Here is a 22,358-nt window from a genome sequence, read left to right on the forward strand (position 1 = left end):
TCTCTAGCATAGTATACGAACATCACTCCTACTACATGCAATTGGAGATGATCTATCCAGCTTTACATTATAGCTGGGTGATAAATACTAGGGGGATTTAAGTTTTAGTTTGATATTTTTTTTAAGTTTGTCACCATTCTCTTTAAAGTTCACTGATATTACTGTTTAATACTCTGAAAAGTGGTGTGCAATTCCTCAAGGAAAACACAAGAATATCTGACACATTCTTCTACTTTTTTTCCAGTACAGTTAAAAATATTTTTTAGACCATATCTGTGTCAATTTGCTCTTAATAAATGTCAGCATTTCCTATTAAATGCCAGTGGTGGATTTATATTTGAGGAGAGAGGAATGCAAATCATGTTCCTCTGGAATCAGAATGTCTGGATCAGAGAAATGCAATCTGGATACGCACATTTCTACTTTCAGTGTAATTCACAGCAGTGAATACTGTAGCTTGGATTAGGATGTGTAATTTAATTACTCTGGAAAATATCATCAGAACATTGTCGCAGTGGCATATATTTTAAGTATTCAGAGTCTTCTCGTGTCACATATACTGAGGCCAAGTAGTCAATACATTTTTTTTTTAATCTTGATTTTAATTTTTCTTTTAATTCTGTGATCATAGCCAGTAAAATATTGGGATGGCATGCTAGCTTGAAATGAACAGTGGTCAATGAAAAAGAAAGACTTTTGATGTAGTTGGATAGTTTGGTTTTATCGGGTTGTTTCACATCTGAGGGAATGAAAGGAAAGCAACCAGAAAGAGAGAAAAAGATTAAAATTTTTACAGGTGAATGACTTGCAGAAGTTCAAATGTAAAATCATCTTTGTCAATGTAAAAACATTTTTAGCTATGAAAGCTGTGGCAATTATCAGTGCTGCTTTAAATTGCAAGGTAGCAGAGTAACATTTTGGGTAAGACCACAGAACAAGAAAAACAAACATAGGTGGTTCACTGAAAGCAGCTGCTATGTAAAGAGCATGTAAAAATTTATTAGCCTGAATAAAGTTGTATAACTTAATCAAACTGTGCTGAACAGTGTATTAGAGGCAGTTATGCTAGTCTTTCATTTTGTTGTAACAAATATCAATACAATAAATACAAATTTTACATTTGCGCTCTGTTTGGTTTATATTTGCTAACAGAATGTTGTATATACAATTAGGAATTATATCAGTACAGAGTTTTTTTTTCAAAAATGAAAATTTTGCATAAACTCAGAGATGTAATAAAAGATGGTGGCAATGAGATCATTTTGGTTTCCCCATGGAATTTTCTATGCATCATCTACCTAAATTACAAAATTACCTCCTCAGACAAAGTTTAAAGTGATGAGGTGTAAACAATCCCCTTTTGCTGATAAAGAAAAAGAGAAGATTAAGAATAAAAATGAATGATCCAACTTTCACACAGTAGGACTAATACAACATCCTAAACCTGGATATACTCAGAGACTAGAGAAAGAAAAGAGAGCAGCATTACTGCAAGAATGCATTTTCATAAGAATGAAACAGTCTCCTAAATTAAATCCTGGCTTAGGTTCAGCCTTTGATTACTGTCAGAATACATGCCAAAATGGGATACATCTGCAAGCTATGTGAAATTCCAAGCTCCTAGTAGGGAGATAGTTTGCTGATGATCATCAAGTAAAAATTGGTGGTAATAGCCAAGAACGATGCAAATCTTGCGATGAACTGGCAACCTTCCAAAATACATCTTCCAAAGAAGCATTTTTTTTTTAAGAATAAGAACTTCTTCCCAGCAGAAATGTGTTGGGAGGCCATTTTTCTAGTACCTGCCTTCTGCTGGGGAAAAAAAATAATCCTTTTTTAGTACATTGCAGGAGTGGCTTAGTCTCAGAGTATATTCTACACAATTACAACTTCACTGTAATATTTCTAAAAAAAAAATCTTATCTATTTAAATAAATATGCCGTCTACTTTCAAATAATAAAGTATAGTATTCCCTTCCAACCCATATCATTCTGTGATTCTGTGATATAAGTGTTTTACTTAAACTTGAGCTTTCCAGCACATACAAAACATGTTGCCTAGTGTAGACTGCTGAATCATAGAACTTTGTGTTATGATAGTGATGAAAAATCTGAAGGAAAACTACTGGCTTTGATAAGTCTTTGAAACATGGACCATAAGTTCTCTTTTTGATTAACTATGGCAGTCATCTTTATAAAATATCTCCCTTCATATATTTACGTAACGATTGATTGAGTAAAAATGTCTTCAAAGCCTTCTGAAGATGCAATGTAAAATAGGATTCACTCACTCACCTACATTCCTGTTAACACAGAAGAAGGAGGGTGAAATGAAGTTAGCTATGTTCTTCTAACAAGCTCTCTGAAGCTAAAGCAGATTTTGCCATTAATGCCACCACTTTTCTGTCATGCTGAATCAGACCCAAAAAGGTCTTTGAAACTTCTCTTGATGTAGCAACTATTTGTCACAAACAATTATTCAAACCTGTCATTAATTTTATAATACCTGCCACTATCCTGAATCTTAAGATCCTTGAATATTAAGTATTCTGACAGCTGAAAAAATAAATGCAATTACTCTGTCTCTTCTAAGATCATACCTGTTTTCTTCATTGATACTCAGGTTTAGAATATTTTAAAATATGGTAGACCTTCCTACAAAATAAAGCTTATTCTGCCTCTGAGGTCACTAAAGCAGCTGCTGCACCCACCTCCCCCACAAAGGCATTCATATAGCTCTTTTCATGTTCTTCCTAGCTCAAAAGTCCCTGAATTTTTTCAGTAGTTCTGATCTCCATTGAGAAAGCTCTGCAAACCACTTATGAAATACTACTGGGAGAATACAGCTTCCTTGCTTCCTTATATGGATAAGCTAACAAATAGCTGTTATTTCTATCCTTATCCTTGGAAATTACTCAGAGAAATTCCTCTCGTTCTTCAACTTTTAAGAAGTAAGACTTTTTCATTCATTTCTTGACAGTAAAGGTAACTTATTATACCTTTCAGAATCAGATGTCACTCACAAGGGACTTTTCAGTCTTTATTCAAACAGTGCATCTCATGAAATATTCTTGTGAGTGAGAATGTTTGAGTTTTGTTTGTTTGTTTGTTTGTTTGTTTATTTTCCCACATGTAGGGTTTTCCCAAACACCAGGCCTTCATGAATGCACCTCTTGGTTGTTCTCTCACAATATTTTTTGAAATCTGGCCAAAATCTTCCTAACAATGCAGACAATGTTGGCTCATCTGTTAGGAAAAAGTGTGTAGTACTCCAGACTTTCAGAGCTTATGTAGCCCAACAAAATCTGATTTTGTTGTAATATGGGGAGATAAGTATTGCTTTCCTAAAAGAGGCCACCATTCATAAGATTTCTTTGAAGAGGAAATGTTGTAATTTTTTTATATCCATCCAAGATTTCATTCTGTATTTCTGTTATTGAGATCTTAGTACTTACATTTAGCTTAATCTACCTCTATCAGTTTGTAACATAAGAAAACATGACCAGAAAACAGAAAAGGGTCTAAAATTAATTTCTTAATTTTACCAGTTCTTCTTAATAGTTAGAAAAGCTTCAGCTAGCACTTGGTTTCCTAGATTCCACTTAAATTATTTAAACAGTACTAAAACCAATCGGAAGTGATGAAGATATTGAGCGGTTTCCTATGGAATCCAGTTATGCAAGGATACTGAACCATGACGCTGTCTTGAAGAACAGCCATGGAGTCTTTTTATACACTGTTAAAATGGCAGGCTACAACTGCTTTTAGTCTACCCCAAATAGTAATATATCTCTTTCATGCATAAAGTAATTGCTTAGTAGAAGTCAAATTCCCCAAATATTTAAAGTTTTAGTAATCTCTGAATAGAGAGGTATTTCTTTGTTCTTACAATTTAGCTGAACACAATATATCTATTAAACTCACAAGCTAAAATGAGAGATAGAGGAAAATGAAAACTGCAGAGATGAAAACACCAGGATTGTTCTGTCTGGCACCAGTCAGACATGATGCCTTCTTCGTGCAATAATGACCCTTTTTGAAGAGCTGAGTTTTACTGAATTGAATGCCCTTTTGTCTCTTTAGGTGTTAGGATCGGCTGTTTTCTATGATAGTTTTAAATATAGGTAGAAGTGTGAGAAAGACTTTTTAGTCCTGAAAATAATCTCATGGGGAGCAACAGGATTTTACTGAGATCAAAGGCAAAAGATAAAGTGCCTATCAAACATGGTTAAAAATATTATGCAGAAATTTTATATATGAAGCACTGACTGCACTGACTTCTGATATAGCAGTCCCTCTCTGTCTCCTTCTGTCTATGTTCAAAGATGATTCTGTGTCCAGTATTTCTTAATCATAGAATAGTTTGGGTTGGAAGGGACAATTAAAAGTCATCTAGTCCACCCTGCCGGCAACGAGCAGGGGCATCTTCAACTAGATCACGTTGCTCACAGACTTGTCCAACCTGACCTTCAATGTTTCCAGGGATGAGGCATTTGCCACGTCTCCAGGAAACCTGTTCCAGTGTTTTAGCACCTTCATCATAAAAAAAAATATTCTTATTTGTATCTAGTCTAAGTCTTCCCTCTTTTAGTTTAAAGGCATTACCCGTTGCCCTATCACAACAGGCCCTGCTAAAATGTCTGTCCCCAAAATACAATAAGGTCTCCCTGGAGCCTTCTTTTCTGCAGGCTGAACAACCCCAACTCTCTCTGCCTGTTCCTCATTCTTTCCTCTGATAATTTTTGTGGCCCTCCTCTGGACCTGCTCCAACAGACACTTGTTCTTCCAATGCTGAGGGCTCTAGAGTGGGATGCAGTACCCACTTCCAGGTGGGTTATCACTGAAGTGGAGTAGAAGGGCTGAATTAAGGTCCCTCACTCGCTTCTCAGTTTTACTTGGCACCATTTATTGGTAGTATCAAATTTTGATGCTTACGTTCATGTCTTTCATGACTGAGATTTGACTCAGAACAACATGGTTGTGATAGCTTTTGCAGTCACAAAGGCTTATGCATAGTCTTTCTGACCAAGTTTTGATTTACACTGTTTGGCATCTTTGGCTATTTATCAATTAGTATGTGCAAACTTTAAACTTTGATTTGATCACTGCTAAGCCGGGTGAAACCAACCTCCCAGTAACCATAGACACCCCACTAACTTGTCAGCCATCAAGACAAGCTGGCAGTTGCTACTAAAATGCAGTTGAAAAACCACATTAACGAAAAGATTCATGAGTTAAAAGAAGAAAAAACTTCTGAAAGAGTATGTAGCTGCTAGATATGTTTAGTAAATTCATGTACTTTAAAGAGAATTACACAGTATGTGTACAAAATTTTTTATCAAACATTAATTAAAACAGGAAGAACTAACATCAAAAGAATCAAAAGAGTCTATTTTATAGCACTATGTTCAACTTCAAGTCATCATGTTCTTCATACAAAGGAACTGTGTAATGTTTGGGTTTTTAAACAGAAATCAAGCATGAAGCTTGCATGTTTTTGCAGGCTGAATGTAGATTTTTGGTATAGTGCATGCAACTGATCTTAATATTGGCGGAAAACAGTGGAAAAAAGAGGGGGTTAAACATCTTCTGAGATGAAGTTAAAAAAAAAAGTACTGTAGACATAGGTTGTGTTACTTGTGAAAATTATTTTTATGGTTAGTCACAAGGAAACATATTTCATCAATGGCTGTTAGAAAATACAGAGAGCTAATTGAAAAAAAAAGCATGTTTTACATAAATGACACCAGCAAAAAGAAACATTAGAAAATTAAGGTGAGGATTGAAAGTCAATCATTCAGAAAGTGTAGGGATGGCAAAATTATGTTCTTATAAATCTTGCTTTAGCCCTGTGTGTTCATACATTTTGGCACAGTCTTGATTAACATACACAATATCTGCATCCCCATAGAGACACTTGAGGACTTCCCCAGATCTCCCTAGAAACATCCACACCACATAGCACCTGACAAGCCTTTTTGGTTTTCAACAATATCCTTTTGATATTCTTCTCCGCATCACCATGCCCAGTCATATGATACAATAAATAAGCTTCTGTGAACCACTAAAATTAATCTTGCTGCCAGGATAGGACACATTGTGAAAAAGACTATAAAGTGCTGGGTGAGGAGCTGAGGTGTTCTAATAGTGTTTCCTGCTGGACTGGGCAAATGTTTTATCTCTGATGATGCAGGTAGCAGTCAGATGCTGGGAGGACAGCTGGCTGCTGGGCAGTCAGACAGGAGAACTCAGTAAGAGTCTTTGACAGTTGAAAGGATTGTGTGAACCAGAGTGGTATAGTGCTGCAGGAAACATTTTGCAGCTGCTGAATGGTGATCCAGGCCAGGCTGTGGCTTCATACAGGCTGCTGGGGACATTTTTGCTGCTTCTGCTACATGGCTATTCTATATGGATTATCTGAAGAGTTGGTCAGTAGAGGGCTGACAGAGGGCTTCTGGGACTGCATCTTTATTGTAATCCCCCAAATCAACTACTATTAGAAAGCAGTGTATCTGTACCTCTTTCTCTTCTTTCCATGGGACATAGTGTTGTATGATGAGGGGGAGTAGGTTACCTGGTGGTTTGCCTTGCAAAAACTTCTGAAAAATGTGGTACTAAAGGCAGAAGTACTTCTCTCAGCTGGCATCAGTGCTGCCATACCATACTTGGGTTTTCAGGCATTTTTTGTTAATTTCTGTTGTCTTTCTAACTTGCTTTGTCACTTCATTCTGAACAAAGCTCTGCAGTCACCAAATGAAAATGTTTTTTGCAGATGGGCTTTACAAATTATGTTCTCAGTGCAGTTTGCCCGACTACTCCTGTTGACTACAATACAACCTCCCCCTTTCAAATGAAAATTTCAAAATTGTCACTGAACTTACCACAGTGACAGAGTATTCTGAGTAGTCTTTGAATACCATGGTACTGCAGGATGATGCTATGAAGTGTTAGTGCATGACCTGAGGATCTCGTAGTGAAAGTTAAGTTGCCTGGTTTCATGTGGTGTGTGCCACAGACACAGTATATTCTATTGATGTGGACTGCCCAGCTTGTGGATACGAAGCCTGTTGTTTAACTCCCTGGGCTGGATGTTGACATTGCTTAATGTTGCTGCACTGCCTGCACAGATACTAAAAGGTGAAACAGTATGGAAAAGGCTGTGGAGGCTGCAACAGAGCAGTTGAGGTGCACTGAAAGAGATAATATCACTTACTCTTCCTGAAGAAGTAATTTTAAGGAAAATTTTGTTTCACCTCATCTGTTTTAAGGTAGAGCATTTGAAATATTAGTGGAGCCTTCAGAGAAAGTAGCTGTGAGCATGCGAGATTTATCAGTGATTTAATTCTGGTTTAGTTACATTGGGAAGGTGTCAAAGGATGACTTTCCTGGTAAATATTCAGGACTCTGCCTGAACTGAGGGAGAAGCAGCTTTTTTCATAAAGTGACAGATTTGATCAGTATTTGTAGAACTTGTGGCAGACCTGAAAAATAAACAACACAACACAAAAAGATATTTGCTTTTTTGATGGACAATAAAGATTTTTGAAGACAAAATATCATGTAGTTGTTTTAACGGGAAACAGGTATTTCATGGAAGTATTTCAATTATTAGTACTAGGAAGTGGTATGGCTTGCTTAGGAAATGATGAGCCATGTGTTGGCATTTAAGAATGAGGATGAGCCAAACAAATTTACTGGAGTTTTTCTGTATTCACACTGATTTGCCATTTTGTATAGTTTTCATAATCTCACTGATTTTCTGCCTGGTTTTCTGGCTCTGAAAGAGTATGCCATTTGGCACTTCAACCCAACCTCATTACAGCCTAGCTTCAGTCCCAAGAGGCTACTTGGCATCTCATTTTAGTGTGGAATCTACATCATTAGTGGAGAGCAGCAGGAAGAATGAATTGTTTTTTCATTTGTTGATTTCCACATCGCAAGATGGCATGGCCATGGCTGTCATGGCTGGTGGGTTAGAAGGAGTATCGTGATGCCCTCTCAAACCAAGACACCCAGCAACCCCACTTCAAATACTGCCCTGTTATTGTCCTTGCAGGGAGAATCCCTGTTGGGTTGTGTGCTGTATTCTCCTTAACTTCTGTTGGAACTAAGTGCTACCAGCACAGGTGGGAGTAGATCCAACATGGCAGGGGCGGCTGTGTGCAGATGAGCGTAGTGCAAAAGAAGGTTGCTATATGGGAATTTTGAGGAAAACCTTGTCTATAGGAAAGAAGATACTTTAATGAAAAATTGAATTTACCTGAAAGGAGTGAAAGGAGGATGAGAGACTTTTTCTAGTATAGAGATTATCTCAAATTTAGTGTCATCTGTATCTTGTATTAATAATATTTAGAACTTGCATTTTACTTGGAAATAAGTTTGTTATATGTGTGCCTACTTTCAGGGGAGAGTCTGAATGGGCCACTGACAGTGCTGCTTGAGAAATCTTAGTGGCAACTTCCCAGAGAGAGAACTTGCAGTAGATTCTGGTTTGCAGTCTTGGTCTTATGGTAACAAATACATTATTAGAAATATGTTAGTGAAACAAGGTGTAATATCATAAAAAACATTTGGTGAAGAGTTGTGTAATGGACCTCTCTTTCACTTCAGAAACTAAGTGAGGACACAGAAGGTAGTATGTCAGGGAGCAGGATGGGCTGGTTGAGCTCAAACAAGGTCCTGAGCCCATGGGAGTCTGGGCAGGACAATTAAATCTTTTTAGTGCCCTCAGGACAATGATGCTGGTTTAGAAAAATCAGTGAAAACAAGATCATAAAGAAGACATAGAGAAACCAAGAGCTGCTGGATGGGAGACCAACAACCAGTCTGGAAAGGAGACTCACACAGTTTCACTGAGGACTAGAGAAGTACTTTTAATATTTTATACAGAGTTGTTTGTTATGGTTGGTTATCTCTCTGCTTTTGAGGGTAGGAGAAAGCAAAGAATTAAAAAAACTGTCATTTGCCCTAAATGTAAAATGTCATGCATCTGCAGTCTTGATTTTTTTTATTATTTTTTTTTTTAGTTCATTTGACAATCTGTTTTATAACTATCTTTAAATATCTTTATGGATTTATGTTATTACTGAGTATGAAGACTAATGGACCGTTCCAGCAAAGGAAATTGAAAATAAACATGGAACAAAAGTCAAACCTTTTATTTTAAAGAAACAAACACTTTTTCACCTAGTCATATCCTTTTCATTAAGAAAACAATTGAATATGAATAACCTTTTCCCTGGCTATATTAGGACGTGGATGTGTTTTCATTGGTATTCTGTGTTATTTTCTGTTCTTAATTTAATAATACTCACTTGGTTAATTCAGACAATAATAGCTAAGAACAGACTTTCAGCCTAAATCAGTTTTTATATCATTTAACTTAACCTGTGCATTTGGGAAGTAGAATATGCCAAGTAGGAAATTCAATTGAAATTACTAGGTGCTACCCCCTCACACACACTCTCAATAAAAACAAACTAACATGACAAAGCCTATGTAATATACTTGCCTCCTGTAAGTGCAGAATGCCACTTTTACATTATACTATTTTTTACTGAATACTTATCTTAAGCAATTGCTGTTTGCCTCTTGCTCTCTGTCTTCATTTCCAGAGATGCATCCGGATTTCTTCTGTTAGATGTTCAGATAAGTGTTCACAAAGGGAAGAATATATTCCGAGTAAGAACTCACATTTATTAGAGACAGTTCAAATTTTGAAGGATTCTCTTCAGAAGCTGTTATTTTTTGCCCATTTCATCAACTTGCATGTGGAAAACATTGTGTTTTATGAGTTATGTGATGTGGATATTCTTTCAGAATTGTTTTCTTATCATCTTTTTTGAAAAAATATTCTAAATTTACTGGGAAAGGGCATAAGTGAGATAAAGAGGTTGCCTTTAAGTCACTGCTAAGACTAACTCTTACTGTTTTAAAATTATTTTGCTATATAATTATATCACTAATTATGATCAAGTGAAAATTAAATCACTTAGCTACAGTTTCCATGACAAACAGGTTCATAAAGAAACCACAGAAAATTAATGTGGTGAAAATGCTATGGGTATATCCTGGATGTGATGAATAAAAGGAGAAACTCAGTGGAGATTAAGGCAAATATTTCAAATTATTTACATGAAGTTCTAAATCTTAATTTAGATAAAGAGCTAAAAAATAAAAATAAATAAAAAAATAAATAAAAATAAAAATTAAAAAAGCCACATGATCTTTAACCCCACCCATAGATTTAAATCTGTTACGTTTTAATTACTTAATAAATATGTGGACAAAGGAATTATTACATACATGGTGCTTTATGTATTTCTTTTAGCTCTTTCCACTTACCTTGTTCTGTAGAATAAACTTCATGTTTTGTGGCTTATGAACACCTATATGATTTCCCACCGTTTTATTTTCAAATGAACAGTTTTAAATCCCTAAATAACAATTATTATTTTTTTTCTGACTTAAAATTTATGTGATAATTCATTTATTAGATGTTACACATCTTGAAGCCTATACAAGCCTAAGACAGGATTGTAGTTGTCTATTTCCACGTAATACAGTGTTTATCAATTGTTGTGGGAGTTAAACGCATCTGTTGTTGTCCTGTGTTCATACGCTTTAAGAACTTTTCAGGGTGCCTCTTGCGTTGTGTGAGTTATTTCTGAGTTAAATCCAAATCTCTGCTTACAAAATGGATCTTTTATCATTTGTTGTACCCCATTCTCTAATTAAAAATACCACATGCTGTGTCTGTATACTTGGAAATTTTGAAAAATATTTTCGTAAAACAATATTTTTTCATACGAGATTGTTTGCAATCTGCCATCTTGCTATTCCATCTAACTTTACAGATGAAGCAGTAGCCTGATCTGAGTATATAAAGGCAAATGAAAGATTACAAGGGAGAATTGAACTGATATGATATCTTTCTTCATATCAACATGTTTTCCTGATTAAATACTGTAGGAGTTTTATATATAGCTATGTATTTTGGTTGAAATTTTATCTTTGTGAAATGGTCTGTTTCCTGACTGAAACTGCATGTATATACATCATACTCTTTTACTTGTTTTGCCTACAAATAAGTGGGTTGTTTTAAGAAGCATGTGTTAAATTTATCATCTAACTATACTTTATTGCTTCATATACAAATCTGTATATTCAGGCCTCACAGAACAGAATCATGCAGAGTCATGAGTCATTTGGGTTAGATGGGACCTTAGGAGAACTTACAGTCCGTATGAAATGAAACGAGGTGCATAAAACAAATAAACAGAACTCTGAGGTTTTGACTTGAAGAGCTTTGTCTAATTACTCTGTAAAATTAATTATGAAAACAGGAGAGAGAAAAAGGGGAGTGAATAAATAAACAACTTTTAATAGTTATAATTGGTTACATATATCAAGTAATCTGTATCAATTTTTAAAATAGTTGCTAAATATTATCAAGATGTTTTTTGTACAACTATATCTTAAATTAGAATCATACAATCATAGAATGGTTTGGGTTGGAAAGGAGCTTTAAGGGTCATCTATTTTCAAACCCCTGCATTGGCTAAGGACATCTTTTACTAGATCACATTGCTTAAATGAATTAATTCATTTTTGCATATACAAGTTTTGTATTAACTTGTTCTTTTAGGAATGCATTTCAATCTTTTTATTTTTTTAAAGGTGCTGGTGGCTGGTCTCCACTTGTGTCCAATAAATATCAATGGCTCCAGATTGATCTTGGTGAAAGAACTGAGGTTACTGCTGTTGCTACTCAAGGTGGTTACGGGAGCTCCGACTGGGTAACAAGCTACCTTCTGATGTTTAGTGATAGTGGACAAAACTGGAAGCAATATCGTCAAGAAGAAAGCATTTGGGTATGTTCTTTCAATATCGCGAATTAAGTTTCTGAAGAAGACTTAAAATGCATGTGCTATATGCAAATATAAGCAAAGCAGTGGAATATAAAGAACAAGACTGAAAGTTTTTAGGTAATTAAATATACTAAATAGTTTAGCTTTTGGCAAGATAAGAAAGGCTGTAAAAGCAAACAAACATCTAAAAATGTACTGCTAATCTCTTTTGTCTTGCTATGTATGGTAAAGTTGTCTTCCCAAAGTATTTATCCCATTGTGTTAAAAAAATAATACTTGATTTGTTTTTTCTGGAACATTGAATGGGATTATAAAAATAAAAAGAAGCACCATAAAGAAATCAGAATCATAACCAAACAAATCCCAGTTTATTTACAACCAAATAAAAATTAAGCAATATTTAATTTTTGGTCATCTAATGCAAGAGTTTAGTTTCTGATGTTCCAACCCATTTATCTCCATTATTTGTAGATAATAATAACAATAACAGTAATAATAACAACAATAGAAACAACAATACTACAATACTACAATACCACCACCACCACCACCACTAATAATAATAATAATAATAATAATAATAAGAAGAAGAAGAAGAAGAAGAAGAAGAAGAAGAAGCAGCAGCCTTGCTATGCTCTTGACCTTCTATTCATAGGAATTTTCTTAGGAGCAAAGGATATGCAATACCCCACGAATAGTGTCCAAAATCCACATGGAAAATTAAATGATACTGTTCTAGGCCAGAGTGGCATCTTTCTTTTATCCTCAATGATTAGAGCTGGGACTAAAAAAATGCTGGTATTTGTGGTCTATCATTTTATCCTGCCAAGTTAGTTCTATCCTTCTGACTGTACAAAAAGCTTTTTTAATTTTAATAAGTTTTAGAAGGATGTAAACCATCAAATTCAGGGATTGATCCTATTGATCTTTTTTATGTGTATTTATTTAGTACTTCTGAGAGGTCTTTTCTGACATCTGATAGATGTAGTCTCGGAATGAAACTCTTAACTCTGTGTTTATTTTACAGATTTTCTCTGACTGTTACCTGTTTATGTTAAGTCTTCTTAAATGAAGTGCCCAAGTTAATAAGTTAATTTCAGGCAAGAACAGCCCACATTTTATGATACTTACTGTGTTATTTCTATCCTCTTTTTAACTAAGTCATTGCCTTATTGCAAGATTGCTTACCAGAGGATACAGAAGATGCCCCTTTTTGAGGACCCTGTGTTGCTATAAATATTTCAGAATTCTTCACTCTATGTAAGATTTGTATTTTGTAGCCACTCTTTCTAAACTTTTGTATCTTTTGTAAACTTTCTAAATCTTTTGTATAATTTAACAGCTCCCTACTTTTTATTTTCCTTTTCAGAAGATAGTTTTGAATTGTATTTGTCACCTTATGGCTTATCTTAATTTAAGCTTCTGAAGTGGAGCTGATCACAGTTTTTTCACTTACTGCAAAATTTTTATAACAGAGATACAAATAGGACTATTTAGGCATCTGCAAATGATCTAGTTATAAAAGAGTAGGCTGGTTCCTCTTGACTTTAGATGTCTTTTATAGGTTGAAATTATTCATGTACAGCTATCTTACTCCTCCCCTTTCTATAAGTGTTTCATTGCCTGTTGGTGCTGAATTTGGATGTAAATCATAGAATCATAGAATCGTCTAGGTTGGAAGAGACCCTTGGGATCATCGAGTCCATCCATCTACCCTACTCTACAAAGTCATCCCCTACACCATGTTCCTTAGCACTGCATCTCACCGGCCCTTAACCACAGCCAGGGATGGTGACTCCACCACCTCCCTGGGCAGCCTGTTCCAATGCCCTATCGCTCGTTCGGTGAAAAATTCCATGATAATGTTCAGTCTAAACCTACCCTGTTGGAGCTTGAAGCCATTCCCTCTCGTTGTGTCACGAATTACCTGCGAGAAGAGACCAGCACCAACCTCTCTACAGTGTCCTTTCACGAAGTTGTAGAGAGTGATGAGGTCTCCCCTCAGCCTCCTCTTCCTCATACTAAACAGTCCCAACTCCCTCAGCCGCTCCTCATACGATTTGTTTTCCAGCCCCCTCACCAGCTTCGTTGCCCTCCTCTGCACTCACTCCAGCACCTCAATATCTCTCTTGTATTGAGATGCCCAAAAATACTCTACAGTTAAGTGAAAGGGACCTCTGTCCCCTCTTCTGGCAGCTAAGTATGATTTGTCTTCACTTTTCTGCATATTAGGAACTGATTAAAAGGAATCATGGTGACCATAGTCCTTACCCATGCAATAAATCTTGATCTCTGTTTTCTCATTGATGGTTTACTGATGAACTAAATGTTTACCTTACTACCTTATACCAGTAAGGAGTTTCTCTTTCCTGTACAGTCTATTTACTGTTTAAAATCCTTTAGTTACTAAAGATGCTTGTGAAAGACTAATTCTATTACAGTAACTAACACTAATTTCATTGTAGATGAAGAATTTTGATGTATAGTTAGGTATAATCTTTTAGTCATCTTTTTATCAGTTTGGCAAAAATACCTATTTGTATACTTATTTTTATTTCTTTCCTTGCTGACATGACTATTACGGTCTTTTTTAAAGTTATCTCTAAGTATTTTCTGCATGGTTCTTGATACATATGCTAAGATTTTTCAGGGAGCAACTCCTAGGATCAACATTAACAACTTTTTTAAGTTGGTAGCGTTCTGGTCAAAATTGCTCAAGTGAAATAGTTGTTAATGATGGTAAAATACATATTTTTGGACAGAAATTTTTCCCTTTGAGGACGATCAGTTTAATCTTGGAAGGAGATTAATTCAAATAATTTTTAGATTTTCTTTAATGTTACTGTAAATGTAAATCTATTTGAACACAGAAAGTTGTGTGTCTTTGTGTGTATGTACTACAATCTATTTCTATTTTTTCCACTCTGTGGGGTGTAATTTCAGATACACTAAAACCCAATCTCCCAAGTCCAAACTTTTGCATAGCTCCTTTTTTTCCCTCTAAAAGGAGTTGCTGATCTGTTTGTATACTAAGCTATTAGACTTTATGCTAGAGAGGACAATTCTTTGCACTTGTTTTCTTTCAAACTTCAGGATAAGTACAGTAAAACATCATAAAATATGTATGGTAAACTTCAGCTTTGTTTCAAGAAACACTAAGAAAACTTATACATCTTTAAATATTACATTTAATAGTGGTACTGCTATTACTTCTTCCTAACAATTTGTGTTCTCAATATCATCACCTGTATTTTATCTATAAAGAGAATAATATTGCAATTGGTAGTTTATCTGTTTGAAGCTACTTATATTAATCCTTTAACTAGTGTAGTTTCTGGTTTTAATTAATTTCATAGTTTTGTATCACACATGTTTTTGTGCTGGGTACTCTCTCCTTAACATTACTAATAAATATTTCTTTTAAAAGGAGAGTAATAAGGTAACAGAGATTGTATTATCCATCATTTTCAAAGGGAGGAGCTAAGAGGGGGAAGAAGGAGAACAATTTACAGTTTGAATGGCAAGTTCCCCATTGCTGATAGTTTCAGTGAAAGCATGAGTGACGCAGCTCCTGGGGAAACACATGAAAATGCCATTCAGTAGCAGGATCTTTGAAGAAGTAAAGAAATACAATTTCTTTTCAATTAAAAGTTGACCAGTTCTTCTGATACAGCTAGGAAAATACCCAAAAAATCAGCCTTCAGTTTTGTGGGTTTGCTTTGTTTTTAATTTTTTTTTTTTTTTTCCTGGTAGAATAATGATTTGTCCACTCCACAGCTATGGTACAATTTGGAGTTTTATTTGTTTTCTGTTTTTCTTCTAAAATTTATATCCAAAGCAGAGGAATTAAAACTAATATGATTTTTATATGACGTTAACTGAAATTTGGGGAAATTCCTACCATTCTTGTAACATCTGTTTTAAAAGGCACATCCTTGCAATGTAGAAGTATTTTTATGTCTGTGTATGTTTGTATGTATATTTAAGTTCTGAGTTCTATTTTCTCTTTTATTTACCATAGCTGAAGTTAAAAGTTACACGTGGAAGTCCGTTTTGTCATAATTTTCTCAATCTTGTGAGTTTGCATAGAAGTAGTTTCACTCTAACAGTGATTATTTTGATGCTATATAATAAAATAGTATGAATGTCAAATGATTTGTTGTACATGTATTGCTACTTATATTCCCAGCTTCCTTTTTAAAGAATTTTAGGTGTTAGAGTGTATTGGAAACTTCCCATGCTGTAAAGTGACTGACCTTTATGGAAAGTTCCAAGTTAAGGAATACCAAATACAAATATTCTAACAGTCACATTATACAATTCAAGAGTGTGGAGTTGCTTCATTGTTACCTTGAAGCAGTTGGCTCTTCCTCAGTCCCAGGGATTCATGGCTTTGCTGGAACCTATGATCCTGCTTCTTGGAGAAAAATCAGAGTCACTTTTCTACATCATAATCTGCTTCGCTGTAAAAGCAAAAGGCTGTACCTATATGTTAGTTTGCTGGACTTCTGTTAATGACTTCTTTGAATGAAAAATATGTTCTGTTGATTCCTTGTGGGGCCAAGGCATAGATAATTTAAAAGGGTACTCCACCACTACATTTTCCTTAGGTATAGATTTCAAATGTTGTGACCAGTTAGTAGATTGTCATGTTACTTTTCCTATTGCTCCAGAAAATAAAAGACCTCTTAATCTATAAATTAAAGTAGGGCAGATAGTGATGGTTCTGATGTGCCTATATTTGTTGTAACTTCTTCATCATTCACACATCTTGTACTTGCAGCCAAAAGACTCACAAGAAGAACAGTTTTAACTACTTGACTCAACCATTTAATCAAGAACATATAACAGCTGTTACTGACCTCTGTCTTTCTGCAAGATCCTCAAAGAGAAAATCAGAGTTTGTCAGACTGCATAATTTATGCATAAAAACCCCAGAGTGCACCATTATTATTTAAAAATATTAAAAAACATTTGCAGTTTTAATTTTTTAAATTTTCCTTGTAAAGTATAATAGCTTCAAAGACAATCAAACTGTGTTTCACTTCGTCATATAGATTAAAAATCCTCTGCATCCTACGTGGAGAGTGTGTTTTAAATTAAATAAAATAATAAAATAGTAAAGAAACTGAATGTATATCCCAAAATTGTAAAATGTATCGGCATCAAAATGTTTTGTCTGTGAAATATTCTCTTTAAGGAAGGTTTGTTAAAATAACAATAGCGGCAGACATGGCATCACTATAATCCCAAACATTAGATGTAAAAATCTAATATACAAAATCAAGAGCAACTGACTAGAAGGACGGGAATCAGGAAGAGAGTAGTGAAAAATAGTGATTATCAAATTCTGTGCAGGCCAGAAGTAAATTTTCTGGTGATATTGAATTCTATTAAAGATTATCAGCATCTGAACGTGAGAGATGGTACTTCAAAGTATAAAGACTCTTAAACAAATCAGCTGGTCATGCTAGTTTAAGACGATAATTTAAAGACTTTTACCTTTAAAAGTTTCTGTGTTATTAAGGTAAATATTAAATGTACTTACTTGTATAGAGCATGCAGAATGATATTACATAAGCTTTTGTAGTTTTTTGTGGCTTTGTTTTTTTCCTTATTTCACCATTATCAAAATTACAGTGAACCAGACATAAATAAATAGTTTCATATATATATATTAAAAACCCCACAAATCATTTATTTCAGAGCCCTTTAGATGGCATATATAATGGTGCGTATCCGTGTGGTGTTATCTAGCTATTGTGATAATGTTTTTCTGTCACTAAATATAGTTATAGCAAGGAGTTAATTTTATATTCTGCGTCCCAGATACGACTTATTTCACAGCTTACTGTAAAATAAGAGTTTGGGTATTGACTTTTTTTTTGGTATGTGTTTTGTGGGTAGCATGTTTCTGAGTAAGAGATTTGCACTAGAAGTGCATATTATTATCTTCCATTGAAACCATCCAACATGGGTCTAAACAAGAATGTAAAATCCCATCTGAGATAAGAAAGATGAGGTTCAGTGCAAAAGGGCTGGATACTGTAGCATCTAATGAATTCAGACATCTGAAAGGTTTGCTTAGTCTGTTATATCACTTGATTTGAGGAAAAGAATACGGACAGGTGAATAATTCGTAATTAATAATTTATTCAATTAATGTTTGCATTTTCTGCCAGAGAATTGTCTGTTAGAGTGTTATTTACATAAATGAATTTGCTCTTTTCAAATTATCTGTAAAATAGTGCTTTTAAAAATAGTTTGTGATTTTTATTCAACTTTGATTCAAGAACATACTGGGCTATTTTCAGTATGTACACAGATGACAATGATGTTTAAATTCCCCAACTAAGTAATTGTAAGTGTTAACATCCTTATTTTTCTGAACTTTCACTTCCCGAGTAAAAGTTCAGGATAATGAATTTGAATTTGTTTTTCCAGAAGAATTCTGTATTAATTTCATGACACTGTGTTGAATATATTTTCAGTACCCTATGAACTAGAAAACTCTGGGTAGGAAAAACAAGTAAGATATGAAAATAGTTAAAGAAATTTAATTTTAAAAATAGTATGAGTGATCAGTGTTCTAGGGGAAATTAAATGCAAGCATCTTGGTACTGTTGGATATTTCTGGTAACATCTGATTCCTTGCCCTTCCTCCTTGGTTCCACAGCAGCTGCTTTTCTTTTGTCATGGTCAGAAGTACTATATTGAATAACATTTTCAAAGCTCTTTTCTTACCTGCTAAAATGTTACAAAATTGCTCAAAACTTGACCTCTTCTTCTTCCTTGCAACTGAAACAATGTTTTGGTGTATGTACATGCATACCCCCACATCCAGAAACACAGAGATTTATTCCACCATAGAAAACTGTCTTGTAGCGTATGAAGTCACAGACCCTGGTTGGAGGTGCAACCAGAATTGTTTATTACAACAAATACACACAGCTTATATAGTACTAAGTATCTTCTTTCCCAACGAGCATGCCCTTGCAACCCCCAACTGCCAGACGGGTGGAATTCTCCCCAGTCAGTAGGGTGGTTAGGCGCTGTTTATTGGTCGTTAGGACTTGCTCAGGGGCAGTCACCTGCCAGTGTTCCTGCTTCCTCTATTCCTTCTTGTAGTCTTTGCTTCTTCCACAATCCTCTTCACCCACACTTCCCCAGTCAGTAGGGTGGTTAGGCGCTGTTTATTGGTCGTTAGGACTTGCTCAGGGGCAGTCACCTGCCAGTGTTCCTGCTTCCTCTATTCCTTCTTGTAGTCTTTGCTTCTTCCACAATCCTCTTCACCCACACTGTCTGATACAGATTCTATTCGAGACAATTTGCATAAATATAAACATTGTATGTCTCTATAATTCTGGGAAATATGAGTAGATTGGTATCTGGTAAAATTACTCAATGTTTTGCCCACTATTTGCCTGGGGAAGAAACTTAAAAGTGTGTAATTGGAACTCAAAACCAGAAATAACAGAATGGAGAAAGATGCTGAGGATGCATTTAATGCATCCAAAAAAAACCAAAAGAAGAAAACACTCTGAACTGGGGTAAAAGGACCTTGAAGAGAAAAATGAAAAATGCAGTATGAAGAAAATCAGAGGTACAGAGAAGCTTGGAAGAAATAATAAATGCATGGGCTATTGGGCAGAAGCTTTTCTGAAACTTCTTATATGCATAAGCTTTCTTTTATAATGAGGACGTTATGACATTTATCTAAAACATTAACATTTCTGAATTTAACTTTTAAGCTTTTAGATTTCTGTATTCACTCTTGTTCAAAATGTATTCTGACCACACTGCTATTTTTAAACACTTAAATGACAATCTAATAAGGATAATTTAATATTTGCAATGATTAATGCTCTGTATAAAGGAACTTGCAGTGCATTAAGAGATGAAAACATGTGTTTAGATTAACCTGTCCCAGAATATTTACTGTAAGCTAAAAGGAAGAAAAAATATTGAAACGTCAGCAAATAACGCAGTTTTCCAAACAAAATCTAGATAAATTGTGTAGGTAAGCATTTAGGAAAGTATTAATATCATCACAGGTTAAATATATGTTATCACTGCATATATTATGGCAATCCATATGGGGGAGGAGGGCAAGTTACATGCACTCAGTTAAGGAAATATTTAACTAAGGACTAACCATATTTAACTAAGGACACCATGATGCCTTGAAAATACGCAGGTCCAGCAACACATAGAAGTAAATGTTCTGCTAGAATTAGACATTCACAGGTTAGTTTTAATGTATGTGTTAGTACTGTGGTCATTAAATTGCGTAGATGAACAGGAGCTTTGGTAACCAGCTTGTAATATGTTAGGATGACACGGTGTTATTTCAAAGACTGCTGCCCATGCTATTAACTTAGCACTAGAGCTGGATTCTGGCACTGGTCTTGATCAGAACTGTTTTTCTGACACTTACCTCATGCATCATGGTCATCTTAAGAGGAACAATAGAAAAGCAACTACAACGTACTGTGTTGGGTAGTATAAGAGAAAGCAAGTAACCAGTTTGTTGCTTCTGCCTTTCTCTGCATGTTCAATTAGTGCATTTGTGCTATAAAAACCTGAGCATCACTTTGCACTTGTAATATGAACAGATCCTGCAAAAGGCAGTGCTATTGTTATAAATATCAATAGTAGTTTTTCATTAAAGTAACTATTTTCATTAGAGATCTGGTTATCTGTAAGCTGAATATGGTGACAGTGGCACATCATTTTTCCATAAAAACAATTCACTGTGACAGATGCTGAGTTATTACACATTGTTTCTACTTATTTTTTGTCTTAAAGTCAAGACTATTGTAGTATCCACTTTGTGGAAAATACCGTAGGAAGTGTAACAACTATAAAAAAGGGTTTTAGTTTTTTGCCATTCAGGTGTTGTCTGTTCTAGAGTGATATGATACTGATCATATCATTCTCATACTTATATTAGAATTTTGTGCTTGAATGCATACTTTTGTCTAAAAATGACTTACAATGGATGGGAAAAATTGTGCTATGGATAGGAAAATATTGTCCCTATTTTCTGCGATAGACAGGCTGTAAACATTGCAGGTGACTTGAGGAAATCAATCTGTCTTTGAAGCCAACAGTCCATCTTCATAAACAGAATGGGCTGTTGTCTGGTTTCGGCTCGGAGAGAGTTAATTTTGTTTCTAGTGCTTGCTGTGTTTCTGATTTGGTATGACAGGCATGTCAATAATACAGTTTTTCCCTCATGTTCAGACATAATTTCCTGTATTCCAGCTTGTGTCCATTGCCCCTTGTTCTGTCACCAGGCACAACTGAGAAGAGCCTGACCCCACCCTCTTCACATCTGCCCTTTAGATATTTTTGAGCATTTAAAAGATCCCCTCTCAGTCTTCTGTTCTCCAGGCTAACCAGACCCAGGTATCTCAGCCTTTCTTCGTAAGAGAGGTGCTCCAGTCCCTTGATCATCTTCGTAGCCTTTCACTGGGCTCTCTCCAGCAGTTTCTTGTCCTTCTTGAACTGGGGAGCCCAGAACTGGACACAGTACTCCAGATGCAGCCTCACCAGGGCAGAATAGAGTGGGAGGATGACCTCCCTTTACCTGCTAGCCATGCTCTTTTTAATGCACCCCAGGAGACCATTGGTCTTCTTAGCCGTAAGGGCACAGTTCTGGCTCATGGTCAACTTGTTGTCTGACAGGACACCCAGGTCTCTCTCTACAGAGCTGCCTTTCAGCATGTCAGCCTCTAACCTGTACCCATGTATGGCATTATTTCTCGTCAGGTGCAGGACCCTACACTTGCCTTCGTTGAATCTCATCAGGTTCCTCACTGCACAATTTTCTAGGCTGTCTAGGTGTTGTTGAATGACAGCACAGTCTTCTGGTGTGTCAGCCACTCCTCCCAGCTTTTTATCATCAGCAAACTTGCCTGGGAGCACTCTGTCTCCTCATCCAGGATGCTGATGAATATTTGAATAAGTCTGTACCCAGCACTGACCCGTGGGCAACACAGCTAGTTAACAGGCCTCCAACTGGACTCTGCACTGCTGATCACAAGCTATTGATCTCTGCCACTCAGCCAGTTTTCAATCCACCTCAGTGTCTATTCTTCTAACCCACACTTCCTAAGCTTACCTATGAGGATGTTATGGGAGACAGTGTCAACAGCCTTGCTGAAATCAAGGTAGACAACGCCCACTGCTCTGCCCTCATCCGCCCAGCCAGTCATTCTATTGAAGAAGGCTACCAGATGGATTGTGTGATTCCCTCATGGCAAATCCATGCTAACCACTTCTGATGGCCGTTTTTTCTCTTAAATTCTTGGAGATGACATCCAGGATGAGCTGTTCCATAAGCTTTCCAGGGATGGAGGTGAGGCTGACAAGCCTGTAGTTTCCTTGATCCTCCTTCTTGCGCTTTTTGAAGACTGTAGTGACATTAGCTTTCCTTCAGTCCTGAGGCACCTCTCCTGTTCTCCATGACTTTTCAAAGGTATT

The 22,358-nt window shown here is 35.7% G+C and overlaps 1 protein-coding gene across 7 annotated transcripts in view; it reads left to right on the forward strand.

Annotated features, from left to right (window-relative positions):
• CNTNAP4 (contactin associated protein-like 4) overlaps positions 1-22,358 on the forward strand; it is a 212,448-nt gene that overhangs the window by 60,495 nt on the left and 129,595 nt on the right. For all 7 annotated transcript variants that reach the window (XM_014942078.1, XM_014942081.1, XM_014942083.1 and 4 more), the window contains exon 3: positions 11,680-11,873. In XM_014942078.1, coding sequence (XP_014797564.1) covers positions 11,680-11,873 — 194 coding nt within the window. The remainder of the gene's footprint in view (positions 1-11,679; positions 11,874-22,358) is intronic.

The sequence above is a fragment of the Calidris pugnax genome, unplaced genomic scaffold, assembly GCF_001431845.1.
Source record: "Calidris pugnax isolate Ruff unplaced genomic scaffold, ASM143184v1 scaffold115, whole genome shotgun sequence".
Classification (NCBI taxonomy): domain Eukaryota; kingdom Metazoa; phylum Chordata; class Aves; order Charadriiformes; family Scolopacidae; genus Calidris; species Calidris pugnax.